The following is a 27,324-nucleotide window of genomic DNA, read 5'->3' on the forward strand; positions in this document are numbered from 1 at the left end:
TGTGCGATCAATTAATGGAGATTCCCGGACCTTGCGCCCTTCTGACCTGCCTGTAATTGTAAGCACATTGAAATATGAAAATACCTTACAAAGGTACCGTACTTGTAACTAACAGAAATGATACAAAGCCGCTTTTGAGGTTTCTCCGGTCTCTTTATCTGACATGATGGAACACAGTATATTTGATGAGTTACATTCTTATTAAACATGACAAGAATCAGGACTAATGCAACAAATACATCGGCGCTGTCTCTCGGCTCTCATTGAAATAATTGCCACGTACATCTTCATTTTTGGGGCAATCACTCTCTGAGGTCCATCATCCTCTGTTGCTATAACATTGACTGAACCTCAGAGAATGAAATAAAACCTGAGTTGCCGGTGAATGATGATGGAATAGGAGACAGAAATCCTGGACCGCCGTTTATTGGTCAACGCTTTTTGAAGTGCCTGACTTCATCAGGACAAACCACAGAAACCGTGCAGGTATAATAGTGTGTATGCGACATTAATAATGTATGAAATGGATAAATATGAATTTTTCTTAGTATATTCATTAATGTAGCGCAGTGTTAATACAAGGAGAAAAACACAAACAAATGTGTGGTAAAGGTTTAAAGTTAATTTATGTGAAGTATGTAGGTCAGGAATAACTTTCTAATACAGGAATAATGCATTAGAATGGAGTCAGTGATGACAAAGGAAATCACCCAAGCGGCTGATGTAGGTCAGAATCAGAGAAGCTTTATGTGCTAGCCTGAAAACTAGGTGACTATTCTGAGAGTACAGCTATCTGAAAGAAATTTAAAGGGGTTGTTCGGTCAAAACCGATAAGTCTGCACTCTGCAGTCACGCTGTGTGACTGCAGACTTATGAATCCCCCCAGTGCACGCACTGTGTGCTGCAGGGATTCGCTGGTGTCAGACCCAGGACTGGACAGTATGAATGCATTATACATACACCCGGACAGTGGACAAGGCCTCAATCTATACACTTGAACTGAGCCGACTATAGGGAGTGCATTATACTATAGGGAGGACTATGGGGAGTGCATTATACTTTTGGAAGAATGATGGGGTGCATTATACTTTATTAAGGACAGGACTATGGGCAGTACATCATACTATATGGATGACTATGGGGAGTGCATTATACTATGTGGAATACTATGGGGAGTGCATTATACTATATGGAGGACTATAGAGAGTGGATTATATTATATGGAGGACTATAGAGAGTGCATTATATTATATGGAGGACTATGGGAAGTGCATTACACTATATGGAGGACTGTAAGGAGTGCATTATATGGAGGACTATGGAGAGTGCATTATACTATAGGGAGGACTATGGGGAGTGCATTACACTATATGGAGGACATGGGAAGTGCATTATACTATATGGAGGACAGTAAGGAATGCATTATATTATATGGAGGACTGTAAGGAATGCATTATATTATATGGAGGACTATGGAGAGTGCATTATACTATAGGAAGGACTATGGGGAGTGCATTATACTATATGGAGGACTATGGAGTAGATTATACTATATGGAGGACTATGGAGTAGATTATACTATATGGAGGACTATAGGGAGTGCATTATACTATATGAAGGACTATGGGAAGTGCACTATACTATATGGAGGACTATGGGAGTTCATTATACTAGACGGAAGACTATGGGGAGTGCATTATACTATATGGAGGACTAAGGGAAGTGCATTACACTATATGGAGGACTGTAAGGAGTGCATTATACTACATGGAGGACTATGGAGAGTGCATTATACTATAGGGAGGACTATGGGGAGTGCATTACACTATATGGAGGACTATGGGAAGTGCATTATACTATATGGAGGACTGTAAGGAATGCATTATATTATATGGAGGACTATGGAGAGGGCATTATACTATAGGAAGGACTATGGGGAGTGAATTATACTATATGGAGGACTATGGAGAGTGCATTATACTATAGGGAGTGCATTATACTATATGGAGGACTATGGGGAGTGCATTATACTATAGGAAGGACTATGGGGAGTGAATTATACTATATGGAGGACTATGTGGAGTGCATTATGCTATAGGGAGGACTATGGGGAATGCATTATACTATACTATGCGTAGCGTCCAACCTGCAACGTTTCCTGACCATGGGAATATACCCCAAGATATCTGCAAACAGGAAATATTATGACACCCAGTGATTCCCTTGAAAATCCTCTCTCCATAAATGTCCTGACTGGACTGAAACAATCATTTACTTTCTGTGCAGTGAGCGCCTTGTATATATGATCCGCTATGGAGACAGGATTACATTTATTGCTCTAAAACTTTGAGTATTAGATTGGAGAGCAATAACCTGAAGCTGCTGCTATCAATCCTCCGCCAGTCATCCCCTCCGCAGAGAGCAGCAGGTGAGTAACCTGGTATATGGATGGTGTCACAGTGTGCTGGAGCTTTCCACAGACTCTCATCCTTCTCCATTTGCTCCCAATGACATATTTACATGTAATATTTCTGACAACTTACAGGGTCATCTGACAACCTTCCCCATGGACCAGAGAGCCAGTGATGAAGATGTATCTGCTGCAAATAACGGTATCAGCTGCTTCTCTATAGTTTCTGGAAGTTTTTGATCTGCAGCGGACATTTTCTATGATAATATAATATACTTATATAGTATTTATTTGTAGTCCATATGATTGATAATTATTTATGCAAAGATTATTTCTTCAATGGAAATCATTCTTCGGTGGATTATTTCTCCTAGATGGCCGCGAATATAACTCCGGATATGAGGAAGAGTCATCAGATTCACCAAATAGTGAAGAATTTAATTATCCTATATATCTATCATCTATCTATTATCTATCTATCATCTATCTATTATCTATCTATTATCTATTTATCTGTTTATTGCCTTGGTGTACATCAATTTTTCTTGTTAACAGATGAAACCTTTGAGTCTCCCACAGAAGAAGACATTACCGCACAGTAAGTCTATATGACTATTTCCCGGTTTGGAACGCTTCCAATGTCACTAATTACAGTAATTATTCATTTTAACACTAATAATTTGACTAGGATAAAGCGTCACAAACTTCACCTACTTTCCTGATCTTATCAACTTGGCAGTAAATATACAACCAGATGCAAATTCCTTGTTTTACATTATTATTTGCTGGTTAATTGATTACCGCAGGATTCACCCCCTTAGTTATGGACATTACCTCCGGCATTGACAGGGAATAGAGCTCCATTCACACAGGACGCTCACATCCTCATCTCTGGGTCAGTTGGACGCCAGCAATCACACACATATCACCTATTCCATGGATACCTCACACATTTTGTTAGTGGGTAAAATCCCCTTTAAGTGTCCGTCCTTTTTACAGCATCACTAGAGAGATATCATTGAGGACCTCTACACACAATGATGCCTTATGTATACCTCTACCTCCCAGGGAAGGAGGGACACCCTGCGGGTGCTCAGTGCACCACAGCAATTTATTTTACTGCAAAGCGTCCACCCAGTGCAGCCACATATAATGTGCACCCCTAGTGAAGCCTGTTAGTGTTCCCATACCGTTTGATATCCCAGTATGTCCCCCAAGCAATATGATGTCCCTGTGATGCCCCCCCACACAGTATGATGCCACCAACAGCCCCTAACGCACATGACATCCCCATATCATGATTCCTCCATGTTGCCCCCCACAAACATTATGTGTCCCCACACAGTGTGGTGACCCACAGTGCCCCCTCACAGTATAATGCCTCACAGTGTCCCCTACAAAGTATAATGCCCCACAATGCCCCCACAAAGTATGATGCCCCACAGTGTCCCCCACACAGTATAATGCCCCACAGTGTCCCCCACACAGTATAATGCCCCACAGTGTCCCCACACACAGTATAATGCCCCACAGTGTCCCCACACAGTATGATGCCCCAGTGTCCCCACACAGTATGATGCCCCACAGTGTCCCCCACACAGTATAATGCCCCAGTGTCCCCTCACAGTATAATGCCCCACAGTGCCCCCACACAGTATAATGCCCCACAGTGTCCCCCACACAGTATAATGCCCCACAGTGTCCTCCCACACTGTATAATGCCCCACAGTGTCCCCCACACAGTATAATGCCCCACAGTGTCCCCACACAGTATAATGCCCCACAGTGTCCCCACACAGTATAATGCCCCACAGTGTCCCCACACAGTATGATGCCCCACAGTGTCCCCCACACAGTATAATGCCCCACAGTGTCCCCCTCACAGTATAATTCCCCACAGTGTCCCCACAAAGTATGATGCCCCACAATGCCCCCACAAAGTATGATGCCCCACAGTGTCCCCCACACAGTATGATGCCCCACAGTGTCCCCCACACAGTATAATGCCACAGTGTCCCCCTCACAGTATAATGCCCCACAGTGCCCCCACACAGTATAATGCCCCACAGTGAACCCCATACAGTATGATGCCCCACAGTGTCCCCCACACAGTATAATGCCCCACAGTGTCCCCACAAAGTATGATGCCCCACAATGCCCCCACAAAGTATGATGCCCCACAGTGTCCCCCACACAGTATAATGCCCCACAGTGTCCCCACACAGTATAATGCCCCACAGTGAACCCCATACAGTATGATGCCCCACAGTGTCCCCCTCACAGTATAATGCCCCACAGTGTCCCCACAAAGTATGATGCCCCACAATGCCACCACAAAGTATGATGCCCCACAGTGTCCCCCCCACAGTATAATGACCCACAGTGTCCCCACACAGTATAATGCCCCACAGTGTCCCCCTCACAGTATAATGCCCCACAGTGTCCCCCTCACAGTATAATGCCCCACAGTGCTCCCACACAGTATAATGCCCCACAGTGAACCCCATACAGTATAATGCCCCACAGTGTCCCCACACAGTATGATCCCCCATAGTGTCCCCCACACAGTATAATGCCCCACAGTGCCCCCACACAGTATAATGCCCCACAGTGTCCCCACACAGTATAATGCCCCACAGTGCCCCCACACAGTATAATGCCCCACAGTGTCCCCACACAGTATGATGACCTATAGTGTCCCCCACACAGTATAATGACCACACAGTCCCCCGCACACATGATGATGCCTCACGGATCCCCCATACAGTATGATGCATGCACAGTGCCCGTCCACTTCACCTCACCTGGTCCCACCAGCTCTCTGCTCTGTGCTATGAATGGCTCCACAATGTAGAGATGTCATGCACAATTCCACCATTGGTTCTTTAAGCACCTGTCCTCGGTATCCGCCACTGCACTGGCGACTCGTTCGCATACAATTTCAACTATGGATTTCTGTAAAACAGACTTGTACAAGGACAGTGAAGCCACAACATAAGAGCGTCTTCATACACCGGCCATTAGTTTGGGGTATGAAATCCCGATGACAGGGTCTCTCTAATTTCTAGTCTCAAACGTTGTATATTGTAACCGCTCAGCTTTTGCTCGTGTTCCTGCACCATTCCCTGCCATCTTACAGATAAAGCATCTCAGCAGACAGATCGGATTAGATGCAGCAATTTATAGTCAAAGTTTGTACTTAGTTGTATTGTTTTTGAAACTTTCCGTGCAGACCTGCATCCATTTCAGAAGAAGACGCGAGACAAGCCTTCCTGGAATTGGCCAACAAACATTGTTGTTACAGTTCTACCCCAGCGGAAGAGATGACCATTGACAAGATGGAGGGCTTTACGGCCTACAGGGTATGACCGCCATTATTCCACACGCTATGACTTTCTTCCCCCGCTGTAGTAAATAACTATACACAGTGGCATAACTACAGTCCGATGGGCTCCAGTGCAAAATTTGGACCTGGGTCCTCCTCCCTTCATCTTGGTCAGATGTATGGACCCTTGTCAGGCTCGGACTGGCCCACAGGAGAGCAGGTGAATCCCCCGGTAGGCCTCAGAAGGCGCCCAACTCTGTATAAAACCATTCCACAGATTTCCAAATGCAACTATGGGCAAAATAACACCTATGTTCAGTCAATAATAAACCTAGTGAATAAATAATACGTGCCCAAAAATAGTCCTAACGGATAAAGTAAATGTAAACTCCAAACAAAATACTGGCAATAAAAACCCAAAAAAGAGCCAAATAAAGTCACAGCTTTTTTAAAGCTTACCCATATAGTATGGTGCCTGGTTGCTCTGGAGCCACGTGTCACCCTTGACGCGCGTTTCGCCCTTAGCTTTATCAAAAGGGATCCCTTTTTAATAAATTTTTGTACGCATTTATTTATAATTAATAAATACTATTTTCACTTTATCACATTGTCGTGCACTTTATTATATGTATTGCACTCCTTTTTTCTTTTTTATGGTATATTCTGTATAAAACCAATAGTTGACACAATTATCTCGATTTACTCTGTACAGACAATGACGGCATCTCATCCTTCATTTAATATTCTGCCCAGTTTGTTGTTATATAGAAGCAAAGGCAAATTTGTGAAGGAGGGTAAGGTAGTACTGTATGTACATGTAACAGAACAGTGGGCTCCAGAGTCACCGTTACTGTTGGGCCCTTGGCACCCCAGTCCAACACTGGCCCTTGTAGTGTTCTAAATCCTATAAGGACATACGTGATGCCACTCCCTTTCCCCATTATGTAGTAACGTCCCCCATCCTGGGCCCCTTCCAGATATATATGTCCCACATCCTGGGCACCTTCCTGGTATTTATGTGCTCCACAGTGGGCCCATCCCGGTATATATGTCTCCCATCCTGGAATATATGTCCCCCCATCCTGGGCCCATCCTGGTATAAATGTCCCCCATTCTAGTATATATGTCCCCCATCTTGGTATACATGTACCCCATACTGGGGCCCTACCTGGTTTATATGTCCCCAACCTGTTATATATTTCTCACATCCTGGTATATACAGTATGTCCCCCATACTGGTATACATGTCCTCCATCCTGGGCCCATCCTGGTATATATGTCCTTCATGCTGGTATATATGTTCCTCATCCTGGTATACATGTCCTCCATCCTGGGTCCTTCCTAATATATACGGTATGTCTTCCAGCATGGTATACATGTTCCCCCATTCTGGTATACATGTTCCTCATCCTGGTCCCATCCTGGCATGTATGTCCCCATCCTGGTATATGTTCCTTATCCTGGTATATATGTCCCCCATCATGGTATGTATTTTCTTCATCCTAGGCCCATCCTGGTATATGTGTCCCCATCCTAATATACATGTCCCTCATCCCGGGCCCATCCTGCTTTATACGTTCCCATCCTGGTGTACATGTCCCCCATCCTGGGCTCATCTTGGTATATATGTCCCCATCCTGGTATATGTTCCACATCCTGGTATATATGTCCCTCATTCTGGGTCCATCCTGATATACATATTCCTCATCCTGGTATACATGTCCACTATCATGGTATACATGTCCTCCATCCTGGGCCCATCCTGGTATATATGTCCTCCAGCCTGGTATACATGTCCCCCATACTGGTATACCTGTTTCTCGCACTTGGGCCTATCCTGGTATACATGTTTATCGTCCTGGGCCCTTCCTGGCATATATGTCCCCCATCCTGGTATATGTTCCTCATCCTGGTGTATATGTCTTCTATCCTGGTATATATATTCCTCATCCTGGTAGATCTCTCCTCCATGACCCCCTCATCCCCATCCTGGTATACAGGTCATCCCTATCCTAGTATGTATGCCCCCATCCCCATCCTGGTATACATAGCACCCATCCTCATCCTGGTATGAATGGCCCCCATCAGAAAACCATAAAAAAAGACATAAACCATTCTACTTACCTTCCCTGTGCTCCCTCGCAGTGTCCTGTTCTGATGCCAGCAGCTGATTTATGCTTGTAAGCAGTGTATGGCAGTGATGTCATGCGCTGCTTACAAGCCGAGGACAGCTGCCAGAATAATCACTGCTCCCCACGTCCGGGTCTATGGGCGTGTGGAGCAGTGAATATTCATCTTCTTTAATAGCAGGCACACGTGTTAGCTGCAGCAGCCGGTTTATTGCAGCGACTGGGCAATCATGTGTGCCCACTACTAAAGAGAATAAATATTCACTGCTCTCCACTCCCATGGGTCTGGGGAGCAGTAAATATTCTTTCTCTTTAATATAGAGCACGTGATAGCCCGGCGGCTGCAAGAAGCCAGCATTACACTGTGCCCGTTATTGAAGAGAAATTAATATTCACAGCTCCACACGCCCAAAGTCCCTCCCACCTCTCGGCGAGAGGAGATACCTGCCAGCCAACACTTATCTAATGTCTATAGGGGGGTTAAATCCCCTTTTGAATGGCATTTTAAAAAAGGTTTTGTCAACTTATGAATTATTACCAATTCCCCAGACTCCTCACATACAGGCGTGCTTACAGGAATATAATGCTGTTCTCAGATAACTGGGGAAAAAGAATTATTCCCGAATATCAGACCAGCAATCATCAACCAAACAAGGAAAGTGTGAAAAGTTTGTTTTGTGGGTGCAATGATTTTTTTTTTTTTTGCGGGCTTCAAAATCATCGTTCTCGGTAGCACTCTGTCCTGCTTTTTTATTTTTGAAACAGCTCAAAAATTGCTTCTTTTTCCCCGTCCTCTCTGGGCGCATTTCCCTATTGAAATGACTTGGAAACTCACTCAGAATATGTGAAGTGCTTTTCCTTGTGAATTTTGGCGCTAATTAATTTAAAAACATGTGAACATACCTTTAGGAAGGGGTGCGCAACAAATCTCCATCCTAAAAAGAAAGATAAGCTTACACCAAAATTCCAATAAAAAGGTGGCTGGGAGGCAGGCAAGTAACAAGACAAAATATAAGAAGACAAAATCAGACAACCAGGAGACCAAATCTGCAGAAAATGATGGAACTTGGTGAAAAATAAACAAATCTGCACATAGTTTGGAAATTACTGATTCACTTTTTTCTACCGCAGTATTCCTTGTATTCGTTCATTGAAGAGCGGACAACTTATTGGAAGACAAATGCATATTACGGTAAGGAACAGGCAGAGAGGCCATTACATCTCATTTACACTATTAGTGTCTTCATTAATTAAGGCCCGTGTCTTCTGGGACCCCACAGGTTTGTGGGCTCAGTCGAAGCTTCCAGATCCCTCCATAGTTACATTTCTTATACTAAGAGAATTATTAGCTTTCTGCACCATTGCACACGTGCCCTTTATTCCGTCTCTTGGAATGTATGTGTGTGTAATATGTTTATAGATGTGCATATAGTAAACCAGGGTTATATTTTAACAAACATAAAATTATTAAATTAACAACCTGTAATCACAACGACCTAAAAATACTTAATGAGTTACATATCTAGCAGCGTGGCATCCACATTTATATACTTATGGAATTTATGATTGTTAAGACATTCATCCACATATACTGGAGATTAAATAATATTAATGTTTACAGGAGGAACTCAACCTTTATTGCACACTATGCAAGTTTCAGTTTTAAAAATATTTGACTCTGAAGTCATTCACCCATGTATACTGGAGGAGTTTAATTAATATTACAATAACATTCACCCATGTATACTGGAGGAGTTTAATTAATATTACAATAACATTCACCCATGTATACTGGAGGAGTTTAATTAATATTACAATGACATTCACCCATGTATTCTGAAGGAGTTTAATTAATATTACAAAGACATTCACCCATGTATATTGGGAGAATTTAATATTACATTAACATTCACCCGTGCATATTGGAGGAGTTTAATTAATATTACAATGACATTCACCCATGTATACTGGAGGAGTTTAATTAATATTACAATGACATTCACCCATGTATTCTGAAGGAGTTTAATTAATATTACAAAGACATTCACCCATGTATACTGGAGGAGTTTAATTAATATTACAATGACATTCACCCATGTATTCTGAAGGAGTTTAATTAATATTACAAAGACATTCACCCATGTATATTGGGAGAATTTAATATTACATTAACATTCACCCATGCATATTGGAGGAGTTTAATTAATATTACAATGACATTCACCCATGTATACTGGAGGAGTTTAATTAATATTACAATGACATTCACCCATGTATATTGGGGGAGTTTAATTAATATTACAATAACATTCACTTGTGTATATTGGTGGAGATTAATTAATTTTACAATGACATTCACCCATGTATATTGGAGGAGTTTATTCCATGGTAAAATGGCATTTGCAGAAGACGATTAATGACTGCCTTAGTGGCATTAACCCCCACAACCATGTTTTCTGAAGAAGTTTAAAGAAGGGAAAGATGACATTTACCCATGTATTGTTGCTTATAAATATGCTGCCGTGTAAAATTAGGATGCCTTCAAGTAAATGGCCACTCTTATCCACTACAACAACTAATAATTTCCGTGTGATCCATCCATAGGGGAAGAAGTGGATGGTTCTTTCAACGGACCGTCTCCTGGACGATGGAATATACAGGTGAACTGTCCGGAGTGGTTTAAGGAAAATAAGTGCTATGTGACAGTCCCTCATACATCAGAGGTGAAGGTAAAGAAACCGTTGCAGCTTCTGCATCAATGTCTTTTCAGTATAAATTCTTTGTTATTGTAGACACTTCTGTAGAATATCTCCAGGCAGTTTCAGTTTTTGAGAACAGTGCTCTAAATTCCCTTCATAGACACGGAGTTACTTGAGTTCGGTCGCTTTTTTTGGTCACCACAAGGTGGAGCTCAGGCACTTATGAACCTTCATTAATGGTATCTACTAGCGATGGAGTCTTACAATGCCATCATGTGTAATAGATGCACATAATATGGACGGACAGTGGTTGGTTGTGATTCATCATTACTTTGACTATGTCGATAGGCTCATTATAAGCCTCATTCCCCTGAAGATTCCAGTGTGGTGAAACATGTTGGGGAGGCTAATAGCTGACAATTTTTAGAGCTAGTGTGTGTGAGAGTATTCTTATATAGACATTCATTCCATATAGTGCAGGACTGCAGCGGCACAGTATAGCAACAGCAAACAATAATACTATTCTACTGGGATTTATTTAAATAGGAATTGTGATGAGCCCGCACCTCACCACCCCACCTGACATCACTGTTACATCGCAGGGATCACGCTGTACGATCTCCTCACTTGCACCATTGTGCTGTTCTGTACCCCCTGGGGACACGTAAGGTCAGCTTGGTACAGTTTTACAGATACCTTCTGTTCATTCTGGCCCAGAGAGGCACAGGGAATGAGAGGATGTGGCCCACGCAGTTACTGATGTGGCACAACACCCACAACTAGAGTTGAGCGACTTTGGCCGGATCGAGTTTCATGAAACAAAATTTGTTTCAGATGAAACTGGTCCAACTAGGGCAAAAAAAGTTGGAGTTTCGTCCGAAACCCAACCCCAATGCAAGTCAATGGGGAATAAAAGTCAGCATTGAGTGGATGAATGTCATCTCAACTCTAGTAACCGGCTAAGACATACAGTAACTCCATAATTCCTTATGAAATTACGGCTCCCATATGTCTGGGGGGAATCCTTGAAGCAGTTAGGCAGCTTGGGCTCCCAGGAGGGTCTCCTCATGCCAGAAGGGCCGTGGCTGCTGGTGATGTGAGTTTTTACACTTAGAGCTTTTGGAGCTGGACCACCTGCAGAGCCAGGTGTCCTGTCTCAGCTTCACACTTTGAAAGAGGTCTGTAATCTCGGGCTGGATATAATACAGTCGATTGGCATGAAATTATATCCCCCATATTCTTCACAGGAATCAATACCGCTGAGAGTTTGTATGCCATTAGTTAGCCATACCTAATCGCGTTAACAGTCAGAGCACTATTCTTTTGTATTAAGTATAGACAATAAAGGTTTTGCCTTTTGGTCATTTCCACATCGCACAGGTCTGAAAACATTAAAATGAGAAAATTAATCATTTGCAGAAGCAAGTGTCTCCAGGCTTTTTTTATTGTTTAACTTTACAGAGTTTTTTCATTTATTGTGGACTTGTGGATTCTCCTGTGCGCCCGCGGTTAATCTGCAGAGATGGGCTGCACTGAGGATTTTGACATTAGACATTGTGTCCGGAGGCTCCATTGCTGTAACGTGAACCAGATTTATGTCTCTCACAGGAAATTTGGCTCAGCTGTGAATATACATGTAGACTTCTGTCTGGAGATGGTTCTCCAGAGTTTATGCCACCACTAGAGTGAGAATTGCAACTTTTTTTGTAACTTTTAAAAATAAGTCCTGCCTAATTCATTGAGGGGTTCATTCCAGAATTCTGGTGTAAATAAAAATACCTTGAATTATCACAATTTTTATGCACAATTCGATCCTGTACAAAAACATTGTTACTTTTGGTGGTTTTTCGCCAGTCCTGGCTAACTTTCCCCAATGTAGGTGGAATTGGGGTGAGACAAGGAATGGCACCTGAAAAATTCATTATTTGGCATGCGGCTCATAATGATTTAGACCCTTCTCACTGCAGAAGACCCCTCATTAAGACTCCGTGCACAACGTCAGTCCTAATGAATCGGGTCGGTCATTCATACACCTGGTTATTACCTGCTCACCCGGATAATCACAAAATAATATGGATTTTGTTTTCTTTGCACAAAGACGGCATGCAACAAAGATTTTAAGTTTTAGACACAAAAACTGCTGTAGATGCTTTATATGTTCCCCCAAATAATTGATCATGGCACTTTTGCCAATTTGTATCTGTGTATCTGCAGTGATTGATAGCAGCGCTATTCCCTGTGAGTGGGGAGAAGCACTGAGCGATATAAAGCGATACGTGCCGGCTGTGTCTCATGGCTGGCAGCCGAGGATGAGGTCTGATTCCCACCATTTGTTTCTCTGCAGAATTGCTCGGACTGTGGCGGAGATGGAAAGAAAGTCTGTCCGTCCTGTGATGGAAAGAAAAAGGTAAGTAGCAGAATATAGTATGGCGCAGAGAAAGAAGATACAAGTATCCGCAGATGCAATTTCATAGTCTGTGACCGGTGTATCTAATCCTATCCTGTGTGATACTGACTGCTGAGCCGTGTATCTAATCTCTCCTGTGTGATACTGTCTGTTGAGCCATGTATCTAATCCCATCCTGTGTGATACTGTCTGCTGAGCCGTGTATCTAATCCCATCCTGTGTGATGCTGACTGCTGAGCCGTGTATCTAATTCTATCCTGTGTGATACTGACTGCTGAGCCGTGTATCTATTGCTATCCTGTGTGATACTGACTGCTGAGCCGTGTATCTAATCCTATCCTGTGTGATACTGTCTGCTGAGCCGTGTATCTAATACTATCCTGTGTGATACTGACTGTTGAGCCGTGTATCTAATCCTATCCTGTGTGATACTGACTGCTGAGCCGTGTATCTAATCCTATCCTGTGTGATACTGACTGTTGAGCCGTGTATCTAATCCTATCCTGTGTGATACTGACTGCTGAGCCGTGTATCTAATCCTATCCTGTGTGATACTGACTGCTGAGCCGTGTATCTAATCTCTCCTGTGTGATACTGTCTGTTGAGCCATGTATCTAATCCCATCCTGTGTGATACTGTCTGCTGAGCCGTGTATCTAATCCCATCCTGTGTGATACTGACTGCTGAGCCGTGTATCTAATTCTATCCTGTGTGATACTGACTGCTGAGCCGTGTATCTAATGTTATCCTGTGTGATACTGTCTCCTGAGCCGTGTATCTAATACTATCCTGTGTGATACTGACTGCTGAGCCGTGTAGCTAATCCTATCCTGTGTGATACTGACTGCTGAGCCGTGTATCTAATCCTATCCTGTGTGATACTGTCTGCTGAGCCGTGTATCTAATACTATCCTGTGTGATACTGACTGTTGAGCCGTGTATCTAATCCTATCCTGTGTGATACTGACTGCTGAGCCGTGTATCTAATCCTATCCTGTGTAATACTGTCCGCTGAGCCGTGTATCTAATGCTATCCTGTGTGATACTGTCTTCTGAGCCGTGTATCTAATACTATCCTGTATGATACTGACTGCTGAGCCGTGTATCTAATCCTATCCTGTGTGATACTGACTGCTGAGCCGTGTATCTAATCCTATCCTGTGTGATACTGTCTGCTGAGCCGTGTATCTAATACTATCCTGTGTGATACTGACTGCTGAGCCGTGTATCTAATCCTATCCTGTGTGATACTGACTGCTGAGCCGTGTATCTAATCCTATCCTGTGTGATACTGACTGCTGAGCCGTGTATCTAATCCTATCCTATGTGATACTGTCTGCTGAGCCGTGTATCTAATACTATCCTGTGTGCTGAGCCATGCATCTAATCCTATCCTGTGATACTGACTGCTGAGCCATGTATCTAATCCTATCCTGTGTGATACTGACTGCTGAGCCGTGTATCTAATCCTATCCTGTGTGATACTGACGGCTGAGCCATGTATCTAATCCTATCCTGTGTGATACTGTCCGCTGAGCCGTGTATCTAATCTTATCCTGTGTGATACTGTCTGCTGAGCCATGTATCTAATCCTCTCCAGTGTGATACTGACTGCTGAGCCGTGTATCTAATCCTCTCCTGTGTGATACTGACTGCTGAGCCGTGTATCTAATCCTCTCCTGTGTGATACTGACTGCTGAGCCGTGTATCTAATCCTCTCCTGTATGATACTGACTGCTGAGCCGTGTATCTAATCCTCTCCTGTGTGATACTGACTGCTGAGCCGTGTATCTAATCCTCTCCTGTGTGATACTGACTGCTGAGCCGTGTATCTAATCCTCTCCTGTATGGTACTGACTGCTGAGCCGTGTATCTAATCCTCTCCTGTGTGATACTGACTGCTGAGCCGTGTATCTATTCCTCTCCTGTGTGATACTGACTGCTGAGCCGTGTATCTAATCCTCTCCTGTGTGATACTGACTGCTGAGCTGTGTATCTAATCCTTTCACATGATACTATCAGTGGATAAGATCTGGAGAAGTTTATGGGTCCGTACATCGTACACAGGCCTGTATATAAAAATCACAGAGGCTCATAACAAGAGTCCTAACTCGGCCCCGTTCCTTACTCCCCCAAAAAATATTCAGGAGCGTACTTGTGATCAAACCTCCCAACTTATGAAAACGGGGCGAGGGACGTGTATTACAGCACTTATACAGTAATGGTGGCCACAATAAATCCCCTTAGTGATCTCATCCATTAGAAAACTGTGCCCCACGCTATCGCATCGGGAGGGAAGTGTGTGTGTGAATGTAATAACGTGCAGGAGGAATATATGTCACCACGGAGCAGGCAGACCAGCAGTAAAAGGGGAGTTTTATTTACAGGGAGAATATCTGGTGAACATATAATGTAACAGAGTAAATGCTGTAACAGGTGATATCAGAGACTGACGAAATAACAGAAGTGTAAAACAACAGGCAGTTCTTCTCTTATTGGGATGAAACTCATCAGTTCCTGGAGATCTTGCCTGTAGAGATCACTCTTCTCCCACATAGGCACCCAGGCACCAGGGGTGCTTGATGTCGTCTGTCTCTGGGGTCCTAGGTATAGTCCAACTGGCGTATGGGGGGTTAACGTGAGAGCTCAAGGGGTATGCGGATGGCGGTATCCCCCTGTATGCAGGGTCCTTCCCTCTGCTGCGGCAGCGGCGTTCCCTCACCAGGGGCCCTGCCTGGGACAGTCTCTTTTGGCAGGTCAGTGTCACGTTACCGTATGTTCCTTGGTCACAGGGAAGCGTCTCAGGATGAAGCAGCGCCTCACTCTAGGGGAGCGTCTCGTCAGGGCGCACAGTCTGTCGGTGTGAGAAAGTCTCTAACAGGAGGGGAGCGACCAGCCCTCCAGGCGGTGCAGTGACAGGCTTCTCGTACTCAGTGCTCACCGCCTGTGTCTGCGGTCCCTCAGTGCTCAGTCGCTGCGCCTGTCTCCTGTCCTCTCCTCTGTCAGCGTCCTCTCTGCTCCCGTCCCTGCGCTGCTCTGCTGAAAGCGCGCCCAATTCTACCGCTCTCCGTCCTGCCCTCTTCCTGTTCCTGGTACTCGCGCAGTCTCCTAAAGCATCCCCCGGGGAACCTAATGCCCTGCTCGATGGTTCAGGGCATGGACCTAGGAAGGCAACTCCCCCTAAGCTCCTTCGGTGCGTCACTCCCTTAGATGAGTACGGGTGTGTGTGTCCCGCAGCTGCCTGCCCACCCACCTCCGTGCAGTCACAGCCGGCAGGAAAGAGGGTGGTTTGCGGCCTGTGCTGGAGATGTGAGAACGTGTGTGTGTGTGAATACGTGTGTGTCATACCCCCCTCGTTGGCAGCGGCGGGTCCGGCGGCGTGGCCAGCAGCGGCGGTGGGGGGGTCCAGCGGCGGGGTGTCCTGGCGGCGGCGGGCAGCTGGCAGGAAAGCCGGTGTTTTGTGGCCTGTGCTGGAGATGGGGTGCGGCACCACCAGAGAGCGCCCGCACCCCATCTCCAGCACAGGCCGCAAGCCACCCTGCTACACAATTCTATTCAACAGCAGAATATGGATGGGGGTCTGGGCAGTAAGGGAGCTGCTGTCACTCCCCTCTGCATCCACCTTTGCTCTCAGGCCCCATAGCTGCTGCATACTCTCCGCCTACGGGCAGAACACCACTGACCGCACACAAAAATACCGCAGCTCACCTTTTACACAGGGCGATCGGTGGTGATCTGGAGACCCAGACAACAAACCAACTGCGTCACGTTTGAAAAAAAACAAAGGAATCATTTTCCGTACAATGTGTCTGTGATCCAACCGTTCTCCTCAATGTTTTGCACACAGAGAGATTGCATGGCATGCTTCGGGACTGGTGAAACCTTCCAAGGCAACATGTGCTACTCCTGCGGTGGACGTGGGGAAACGATGTGAGTCTCCGTCTGTTCTCATTATATCCTCATCATCCGGTGACTGGCGCTTCACTAAGTGATTAGTTACTTCCACAACTTTCTACGCTCTCGCTGTTTTCTTGTTTTGTGTTTTACATATTTGTCTCTCCAGTGACAATTTTCTTTCCTGAAACAATTAACATTGTAAGATGAAACTATTGTAACAAATCAGATAACAGATCACACAAGTCCCGGTATACATAGGACAGGTAGGAGGAGCGACTCATCGGGCACAGAAAGAACAGGACCACATGTACAGCGCCTTGAAAAAGTCTTCATACTCCTTGAACTTTTCAACATTTTTTCCCGTTACACTCACAAACTTTTATTGCAATTTTCTGTTATACAAACACAAAGGATGAAGTATTTGAAAAAGAAATGATACAAAGTTATCTAATTATTTTAGAAATATAAATCTGAGCACTGTGAAGTGCGTTAGTATTCATCCCCTGAGTCAGTACTTTGTAGGACCACCTGTCGCTGCAATCACTGCTGCAGTCTTTTGACTTTTTTGCAAACTGCTAATGTGACTTCTTATGTCTTTCCAAAATGTCTTTCTTCTGGCCATTCTTCCATAAAGGCCAGATTTGAGGAGTACATGACTAAGGGCGCCAGCCAGTAGCCAGCGTATAACTCAGACAAGTGCTCTGTCCCCTGTGCTTTACACTGCAGCTCAGTCTACTCTTCTGAAAATTACCCTGCTTTCAACATTTTAAAAATCAATGTAGCAAGTCTGTAAGTATTTAGTCTTGGTGCCTCCGATACGCCCTTTCTACATATGTCCCCCACAATTTAGCCCCTTCACCTGCTGGCGGGGTATTTTCCTAGTTTGCACACTTTGATGGGGGCAGCACTATTTGTCCGGTGACGGTGTATAAGGTGATCCTGGATGATCGATGTTCATGCACCTGTAACATTGCCATACTGTCACCAACCTAACGCCAGCTTTCTCCCTCTACAGATGCTTTACGTGTACAGCCCAGGGAAAAATAAAGTGCTCCAACTGCTCAGGGCAAGGGAAAGTGATCACCTTCTTGGAGATGAAAGTAAAATGGTGAGAACACGAGGACTATGTGTAGGAACTCCACGGTCAGGGGCCTAAATAGGAACCCCCCAAACTACTGTCTCCTTTCCCACCATCCTGTAGAATGTAAGCCCCCAAGGGCAGGGTCCTCTCCCCTCTGTATCAGTCTGTGATTGTTAGTTTACTTTAAGTGATATCTGTAATTTGTATGTAACCCCTTCTCATGTACAGCACCATGGAATCAATGGCGCTATATAAATAAATAATAATAATAATAATAGGAATCACAGGGACGTAGCACAAGTTTTAATTGGGGCCCCTAAGAATAAAAATATAGTTATGGCCAAAAGTGTTTGCGCTCTTCAAATTGTTCCAGAGAATGAAGTATTTCTCCCAGATAATTATTGCAGTTACACATGTTTTGTTATACTCTCGTTTATTCCCTTTGTGTGTATTGGAACAATACAAAATAAAAACTGAGAAAAAAAAGCCAAATTGGACAAAAGTTCACAGAAAAAAACACCAAAAATGGGCCAGACAAAATTGTTGACACCTCTCCAAAATTATGAGCAAACAACTTGGTTTTGAGCATGTGATGCTCGTACACACTTACCTGTGGCAAGTAACAGGTGTGGGCAATATGAAAATCACACCATAACTTGTTCAGAAAGAATCAGCGTAGGGTTCTTAGAACCTGTTAACAAATTGCCAATGGCAAATAAACCATAAGTACAGCTTCTATAGTGATCATCTAATTTAGCCTCGTTCCCCTGAAGATGCCAAGAATGGTGAAACATGTTGCTGGTTACATGTTTCAAAAGCAAATGTTTGTTACGGTCTAGATAAGCAAAATGTGATGGTCCGCGGACACACAATGCAAAAGATATAGGATGAATCTATAGTCCTGAATGCCAATAGGTGACAGAGATATAGGAGTCAATTAAATGAGGAGCCCTAATAGGGGATATGTAATTGGAGACAAATATACTAATACTTGTACCTGATGTTAGGACAGCAACAACCAGTAATAACCACAGCTGGAATGATATTAGGAGATATATCACTCATTGGGTCTAATTCTACCTTTTTGACAACATAGCTATAGATCGGTCGGTGAACCATTCTCCTAATACAGGCGCTTCTCACAAAATTAAAATAACATCAAAAAGTGAATTTCTTTCAGTTCTTCAATACAAAATGTCAATCTGATGGATCACCGCCAGGGCTAGTGGGGATCTCTCACTTTACTTGGGACCGGGCCGGTGTCTCAATGGGGAAGTGTCGCGGTGGCAGTGACCCGGTCCTTGGCCCTGGGTGTCCATGTAAAATAGGTGGGATTGAGCAATGTTTATATGTAGATAGTTTGTGACGCCACCTGTGGTATCTGGTCAGAAGGGGGTACAGATGATGTGGTGCAGCAGAGGTGTAATAGCTCTCCACAGGCAGAGCTGTAGTCCCAGGGCAGCAGTAGTAGATGTTGAGATAGATGGTGTAGTGTTAGGCACAGAGATGTAGCAGTGCTGAGTAGGTTGGCGCAGGAAGGAGGCAATGACACAGCTGAATGCAGTTCCAATGCTTTAGGCTATGTGCCCACGTTAGCGTTTTTAAACACTCAGGAAACTGATCTCCTTCCCAGAAAACGCACAGTTTATTTCCGTGCGTTTCTTGCGCGTTTTTTGCACAAAAAAAACGCGCGTTTGACGAGTTTTTTTCGCGCGTTTTCTGGGAACATTGGAAAAGGCTAAAAACGCTCAGCAATGCGGAAATTAATGAGCATGCTGCGTTTTTACCCGCTAAGCGCTTCCTGAGTGTTTAAAAACGTGAGTAAGGCTGTGTGCCCACGTTGTGTTTTTTTAAGCGTTTGTGCCGGATCAGACGCTGCAGAAACACTTAAAAGAAGCTACCTATTAAATTTAACGCATTTTTGGCATTTTGTGCCAATGCATGCGTTTTTCATAGAATCATAGAATCGTAGAGTTGGAAGGGACCTCCTGGGCCATCTGGTCCAACCCCCTGCTCAAAGCAGGATTCGCTTGGGATGATTTAGCGAATCCTGCTTTGAGCAGGGGGTTGGACCAGATGGCCCAGGAGGTCCCTTCCAAATCTACGATTCTATGATTCTATGAAAAACGCATGCATTGGCACAAAATGCCAAAAATGCGTTAAATTTAATAGGTAGCTTCTTTTAAGTGTTTCTGCAGCGTCTGATCCGGCACAAACGCTTAAAAAAACACAACGTGGGCACACAGCCTTACTCACGTTTCTGGCACAGACAGGTGCCCGCTTCAGTGCTGTGTCCTCCAGGTCAGGGGCTCAGCCAACTCCCAGGCAGATGGATTAACCCTTCCAGCACTCCCTCCCGTGTGCCTTTTCTGAACGTCTCCTTTTTAAGGCTAATCTGAAGTACTTGTAGCTATGAATTACACTCAAGTTCCTCTTTATTGCTGTTACTCAGAACTCCACTCGCATGACCGGCAGCTGTAGCCTACTTCGGGGACTCGTTACAATCATGTCCCGGCTCACACCCATTGCTGCTGTGTCGTCGAGTCTTAGGTGGGAATAAAGTGGTCACAACTTCTATTCCTCCGGTTTCTACTGTAGGATCATTAGTATCAAACACAGCCTTGGATACCGGCGCCTGACCTTTGGCGCGTTAAACTTAGGGAAGTGCTCTGCTCTAGCCACAGTCCCCAACTCTCTCCTCCTCACGTTACATTTTTTTCTATCTATCTTCTGAAGAACTGATATTTCTTTCTCTTTCCTTGCCTGCAGCACCAGCTCACAGGAGGCTGCTGCATCTATGTCTTTCCTCCACTTCCCCCTCTAGGGGACTGCTCTCTTCCTCCCCCTCTGGGGATCTGACCTAACTTCCTGTCAGCTTTCCCCTCTAAGTGCACTCTAATCTCCACCCACCTCCCAGCACCCTTCATGAACCAAAGCAGCTGCCATAAAGGGTGCTCTGCTGTTCTAAGGCATCTGTGCTGGGTGCAGGTGCTGGAGTTTGGTCAGGTGTTACCATCTTACCTGAGGAGAGGGATACTACACCTCAGGAGGAGGTGCAGTACCTCTGTGGCGACCGATCCCTCAGGGGCGCCACACTCATATATTTTATAGAGTCATTACACACAGAGTGATCTATGTCACGGGTTTATTTCTGTTAGGCTGGTTTCACATTTGCGTTTTTTTTCGCGGTAATTTAGCGCTAAATAGCGCATGCGTTTTTTTTTCCTATACTTTGCATGGGATGCGCTTATGTGCGCATACACATGCGTTTGTACGCGTTTTACCGCGCATGCGTTTTTTTGCGGTATGCGCTCGGGCGCACAAAATGCAACTTGTTGCATTTTTTGTGCGTCCGATTTGCCTCAAAAAAACGCATGCGCGCGCAATGCGTTTTTTTACAGCAAGACACCCATTATAAGTCTATGGTGAGCATATGTGCGCATTGGCATGCTTATGTATGCGTTTTTTTGCACATGCGTTTTTTTTTTACCATTAGTTTAGACAATGGAATTTAGGGGTTTGGGTAAAGTTAGGGTTAGTTAAGGGGGTTTAGGGTTAGGGTTAGGGTCAGGGTTAAGTATGGTTTGGTTAAGGGTTAGGGTCAGGGTTAGGGTTAAGTATGGTTTGGTTAAGGGTTAGGGTCAGGGTTAGGGTTAAGTATGGTTTGGTTAAGGGTTAGGGTCAGGGTCAGGGTTAAGGTTAAGTATGGTTTGGTTAAGGGTTAGGGTCAGGGTTAGGGTTAAGTATGGTTTGGTTAAGGGTTAGGGTCAGGGTTAGGGTTAAGGTTAGTTAGGGTTTGGGTTAGGGTTAAGTATGGTTTGGTTAAGGGTTAGGGTCAGGGTTAAGTATGGTTTGGTTAAGGGTTAGGGTCAGGGTTAGGGTCAGGGTTAGGGTTAAGGTTAAGTATGGTTTGGTTAAGGGTTAGGGTCAGGGTTAGGGTTAAGTATGGTTTGGTTAAGGGTTAGGGTCAGGGTTAGGGTTAAGTATGGTTTGGTTAAGGGTTAGGGTCAGGGTTAAGGTTAGTTAGGGTTTGGGTTAGGGTTAAGTATGGTTTGGTTAAGGGTCAGGGTAAGGCCTCTTTCACACTTCAGTTTTTTGCATCAGTTATAATCCGCCAAAAAGGCGGACAAGCGGATCCGTTCGCAACTGATGTGAACGGATGGCACAGGATCCGTTTTTAGACGGATCCTGAAAATGAAGAAATTTAAAGGAATCGCTGGCCGGGAAGGAGAGAGAGAGAGAGAGAGAGAGAGAGAGAGAGAGAGAGAGAGAGAGAGAGAGAGAATTTTTTTTTTTTTTTGTCCGGCACCCAGAAAGAAATTCGGGTTAAATCAGTGTTTGCAGGATCCGCCAGAGAAAAAAACGTTACAAGCTCCGTTTTGAAATTTTTGAGGATGGTGACGGACAGCAACTTTTGGCGGATCCTCACAAAAAACGGATGCAACGGACAGCAATCCGTCACAATCCGCCATTAATGCAAGTCAATGGGAAAAAAACGGATCCTCAAAAAAAATTTGAGGATCCGTTTTTTTTCAAAACCTGGCGGATTGTGACTGATTGTAAAAAACGGAAGTGTGAAAGAGGCCTTAGGGTTAAGTATGGTTTGGTTAAGGGTTAGGGTTAGGGTCAGGGTTAGGGTTAGTAAAGTCATGGTTTGGGTTAGTGTGAGGGGCCACCTAATGTTGGAAAAAAACGCAAACGCGGTAAAAACGCACTAAAAACGCATAAAAACGCTGCGTTTTTTTCATGCATGCTCATAAAAATGCTTGAAAAAAACGCAGCAGTTGTATGCTTTTGTATGCGTTTTTCAATGCGTTTTTTTGCGGGAAAAACGCGCTGCAAAAAAAAGCAAGTGTGAAACAGGCCTTAATGATGATTTTTATGGCTTACAACCAATGAAAACCCAAAAGTCATTATCTCAGTAAATTAGAATACTTTATAACACCGGCTTGAAAAATGATTGTAAAATCTGAAATGTTGTCCTACTGAAATGTATGATCAGTAAATGCACTCAGTACTTGGTCGGGGCTCCTTTTGCATCAATTACTGCATCAATGCGGCGTGGCATGGAGGCGATCAGCCTGTGGCACTGCTGAGGGGTTATGGAAGCCCAGGATGCTTTGATAGCAGCCTTCAGCTCGTCTGCATTGTTGGGTCTGGTGTCTCTCGTCTTCCTCCTGACAATACTCCATAGATTCTCTATGGGGTTAAGGTCAGGCGAGTTTGATGCCAATCAAGCCCAGTGATACTGTTGTTCTTACACCAGGTGTTGGTACTTTTGGCAGTGTGGACAGGGGCCAAGTCCTGCTGGAGAATGACATTTCCATCTCCATAAAGCTTGTCGGCAGAGGGAAGCATGAAGAGCTCTAGAATGTCCTGGTAGACGGCGGCGCTGACTTTGGTCTTGATAAAACACAGTGGACCTACACCAGCAGATGACACGGCTCCCCAAACCATCACTGATGGTGGAGACTTCCCACTTCTGCCAGCCATACTGACCAGGGCACAATCAGTTTTTCACTGAAGCATAGATTAAACCTAAAATATAACACTGGCGATTCTCCGGCCGTAACTCCCCTGACCACAGTCCACGGTCAGGAACAGACTGAACATGGGAATGGTTCAGCATCTAGTACGGATGTGGCAACAATGTTTCCACCTCCTTAAAGACGGAGTTGGATGAATTTGTCCTAATGTTTTTACAAGATGACAAATCAAGTAATACAATGTAACCATCGCTGTTCTTTCTTCCTCCAGGATAAACCTGGAGCCTTGTTTTGTTCATGTCATGGATAACGCAGCAGAATTCCCTGCGGACCGCTTCTGTAAAGTGTCGGGAGAAGTTGTCATCTTGGATGAGGATAACCTGGTGAGACATATTTTATAGGAGCAAGATGAGAGAGATCAGAGATGTGCTGCCCCCTACTGGGCAGAGAAGCAGTTATCAGCAGGGGGTCTCACACAGAGAGCGGACGGGTTACAGGTGGTGACAACCTGCGCTGTTACCCAGGAGGATTCCGTCATTTATAGTCAGACAGACCAGCAACTCAGCTCTGCTGCATCTAAGGCTCTGTTCACATGACATTTAATTTCAGGCGGTCAAAAATTAGAGTTTTTCAGGGTTAAGGAAATGCTGTCTGTCTGGCCGGTTGTCTAATGCATTTTTTATAAATGTTTTCCTAGTTTTTTAGTTTTTGTTTTTTTAGCAATTTTTCTGACTTTTTTTCACATATAACAACGAACCCATAGGTATAAATATGGGGAAACGGAAGAGATCCACAAATGAAGTTAAAATATTTAAATGTTATTATAATTAATTAAAACATAAGGTATAAAAAAAAGCACATGATGTAGATAGCAGTAATACCGTAGAGGACTATGGACAACAAGAGGGGCAGAAACTGTCAAAACATAAATGTATCTGAGGAGGATAATGGAAGGATTCTATGACTCAAAGGATCAATGCAGGGAGATGGCTTTCTTCCTTATAAACTAACCGCAATGCCCAAATTACTACTCACTGGTGGTACGGAGGCAACATAGGATAGAGATGATATGACAAGAGGAATATCCAAACTGCATGCATATATAGGTGAGTGCGGCAATGGCCGCTAAATAATCCTATTTGTCAAAGCTAGAAATAACAAAGCATGAATGATAGCTACCTGGGTGGTGATGTTGCAAGACCAGTTCCCATGGCATCCCCTCACCCCGATGCGCATTTCTCCACCAGCTTCCTCCGGGGTTAGTTTATAACTGTACACTGTATGGAGCACTATGTGGGGCCATTATACTGTATCTATCTATCTATATCTATATATAGCATTATACCCTATGAGGGGTCAGCTTTATACCCTATGAGGGGAGCAGCATTATATTCTATGAGATGGCTGCATTATACTATGTGAGGGGGCTGCTTTATATTCTATGAGGGAGGCTACCCCAACCCCTGCTACATAATTAAGACGTGTACCACCTTGTATTATACCCTGATATTAGCGCGTTTTACCGCACAATTGGTGGTCTTGTATTTATTTCTATGTAGCTGCAAAGTGGGCTCCAAGAATAATTTCCTCTGGTGGGGCCAAGGTGCTCCAGTCCGAGGCTGGGGGCCATTATACTGTATGGAGCACTATATGAGGTTATTATACTGTATGGAGCATTATGTGGGGCCCATTATACTGTATGAAGCACTATACAGGGCTCTTTATGTGGGGCCCATTGTACTGTATGGATGGCTGTGTGGGAATTGGAGAATCATGCTGTTCTTTACCGGGTGGGTTTGGGGCACTTTTGTTTGCATAACACTTGATTATCTGTATTATTCAAAGTTTTTTTTTATCCTTTGTTAACACGCATTTAGATTAGGCCATTGTCCCGTATGCTTTATACTGCACTTATAGAAAATATTACATTATTCCAATATTTTACTCTAACATCTATTAATCAGAATGTTCTTTGTTCCTGGGGCGACCCTGTTATGTTTGTTTCCATATGAAAATGTTCATTGCTATTTTTGACGATAAGGAAAAACGTCCTCAATTTTAGACTTTTTGTTTTAATAAATATCAAGCTTTTTATTTTGTCCCCTGTGCACGTCAGTTTGACGTCGCTGAGAAATGAACCTCACAGCTGTGAAATCTTTTTTCCTGTAGGTTGAGCCACTTACCACCTTCCATGATCAGTCTATTAATGAAGCGTCTCAGGAGAGCCTCGAGCAGCACGCCGTCGAGCTGCCGGAGAATAGCAGGATCGTCAGACAGGTAAATGGGAAAATGGACTCAAATAATGACAAAAATCAAATTCCCATGTCAGGAAGAGCCTGTTCAGAGCTCGGGGATCTCCCGCCATGTTGTCTATGAATGATGTGTGTGATGGAGGACTGCGGAGATGGCGTCCAGTAGAGGAGTCTTCTCGCCGCCTCTAATTCTCGTTCATCCTTTTAGATGCAACAAGTTGAGTCTCTGCCTCTCTCCAAAGTCCATTATACCTGGGGAGGGAAACAAGGCGAATACTTCGTCTATGGAGAGGAGAATAAAGCTTACTGCGACAACTACCCCCAAAAATGCTGCTGCTGCGCAATCATGTGACCGGAGCAGGAAAAGCCGCCGAAATCTGCAGAACCGGTAGGATGCTGGGAGGTCGTCATCCTGATGTGCGCTGGACTTTGGGTGCATTATAAGCCTGTTCTGGTGCATTCCATATTTCCTCCTATTAAAGGGGAAATCCCCCTAGAACTACAAATCTCACATTCAGGAATTACATTTTCACACTTTATCTTCTGGTCAGATCCAGAGACGTCCTGCTGAAATCTTAGGACCCTACGATCATATCTGCCATGGCAAGGTGGAGAGGAAAGGGTTATTTTCCTGCGCTTTTCTTGGTGCAGCAACCAGGAACCTTATTCTTGTTTTTGGGTGGCATTGCCCTTTAAACAGTTTATTATCCGGTAATTGTGTTTAATGTATCATGAAATATAGATAAGAACATGACGTAAGCGACCAGTAATAAAAGGGAAATGTTTAATCGATATTTGAGTGTGATTTGCAGATCTATAGACACTTTCCAGAAATAATCCCCCCGGATCTGACCCCACAACCAGAGAGGGAAGCCGTCCCCAATAAAGTGCAGAATGTTTTAGTACAAGTTGTAAAACTTCTGTCAGGAATGAAACCGTCTCCGTCCCAATTCTAGGAGCCCCCTGTAGTCAGCGTCACACTACAGATGAGCAGTAAGAACCCAAATCACTGACTGAGGACTGAAAAGCTCCAACAGAGGCCACTAGATAAAGAATATATTCACTGATTGGGGGGACTAGCTACATTATAACGTAACCTTTATCAAGAATGTGTTTCCTTTTCCACGGTACTGTTTACACCGTCTTATCCTATCAGATCTGGAGACTAATGATGAAATAAAACCATATACTCTGCTGCAGGATCTCCGCTTTCAAAGAAAATACATTTTAATTTAGTTATTCCCCGCTCTGACAGGTAAGGGGTATATTATACATTAGGTGCAGTCATGCCTAGATACATAAAAGGCAATCCCATCATTTCTAGGTCACCAGATCGTTCATTCAGAAGGAAGTGGCGGCACGGTGGCCCAGTGGGGTCCTGGGTTCAAATCCCACCAAGGGCAACATCTGCAAGGAGTTTGTATGTTCTCCCTGTGTTTGCGTGGGTTTCCTCCGGGTTCTCCGGTTTCCTCCCACATTCTAAAGACATACTGATAGGGAATTTAGATTGTGAGCCCCATCGGGGACAGTGCCAATAATGTCTGTAAAGCGCTGCGGAATTAATGGCGCTATATAAAAAAAAAGAAAGTCTGCAGGAACTGAAATCAGCCACAAGGTGGCGCCGCAGTCCTGTGACTA

At 44.2% G+C, this 27,324-nt stretch overlaps 1 protein-coding gene across 1 annotated transcript; it reads left to right on the forward strand.

The window, feature by feature from the left end:
- Window positions 1-980: 980 nt before the first annotated feature.
- On the forward strand, window positions 981-26,480 carry LOC141088878 (protein SSUH2 homolog). The gene is made up of 13 exons (XM_073575109.1): window positions 981-2,428; window positions 2,546-2,612; window positions 2,785-2,838; window positions 2,966-3,008; window positions 5,643-5,772; window positions 8,996-9,056; window positions 10,469-10,593; window positions 12,908-12,970; window positions 16,818-16,900; window positions 17,883-17,975; window positions 23,706-23,817; window positions 25,604-25,711; window positions 25,895-26,480. The coding sequence occupies exons 2-13, from the start codon at window positions 2,567-2,569 to the stop codon at window positions 26,036-26,038; spliced, it is 1,062 nt and encodes a 353-aa protein (XP_073431210.1). The 5' UTR covers window positions 981-2,428; window positions 2,546-2,566; the 3' UTR covers window positions 26,039-26,480.
- The last annotated feature ends 844 nt before the right edge of the window (window positions 26,481-27,324 follow it).

This window comes from Dendrobates tinctorius, unplaced genomic scaffold (assembly GCF_039654945.1).
Source record: "Dendrobates tinctorius isolate UK_male_01 unplaced genomic scaffold, ASM3965494v1 ptg000041l, whole genome shotgun sequence".
NCBI lineage: Eukaryota > Metazoa > Chordata > Amphibia > Anura > Dendrobatidae > Dendrobates > Dendrobates tinctorius.

What these genes read in the sequence shown, in the direction of transcription:
- LOC141088878 (XM_073575109.1), top strand. Translation starts at nt 2,567, where the DNA reads ATGGACCAGAGAGCCAGTGATGAAGATGTATCTGCTGCAAATAACG. An exon ending in TGTATCTGCTGCAAATAACG is followed by an intron (nt 2,613 to 2,784) that starts GTATCAGCTGCT and finishes TATTTCTCCTAG; the next exon opens with ATGGCCGCGAATATAACTCC. An exon ending in GAAGACAAATGCATATTACG is followed by an intron (nt 9,057 to 10,468) that starts GTAAGGAACAGG and finishes ATCCATCCATAG; the next exon opens with GGGAAGAAGTGGATGGTTCT.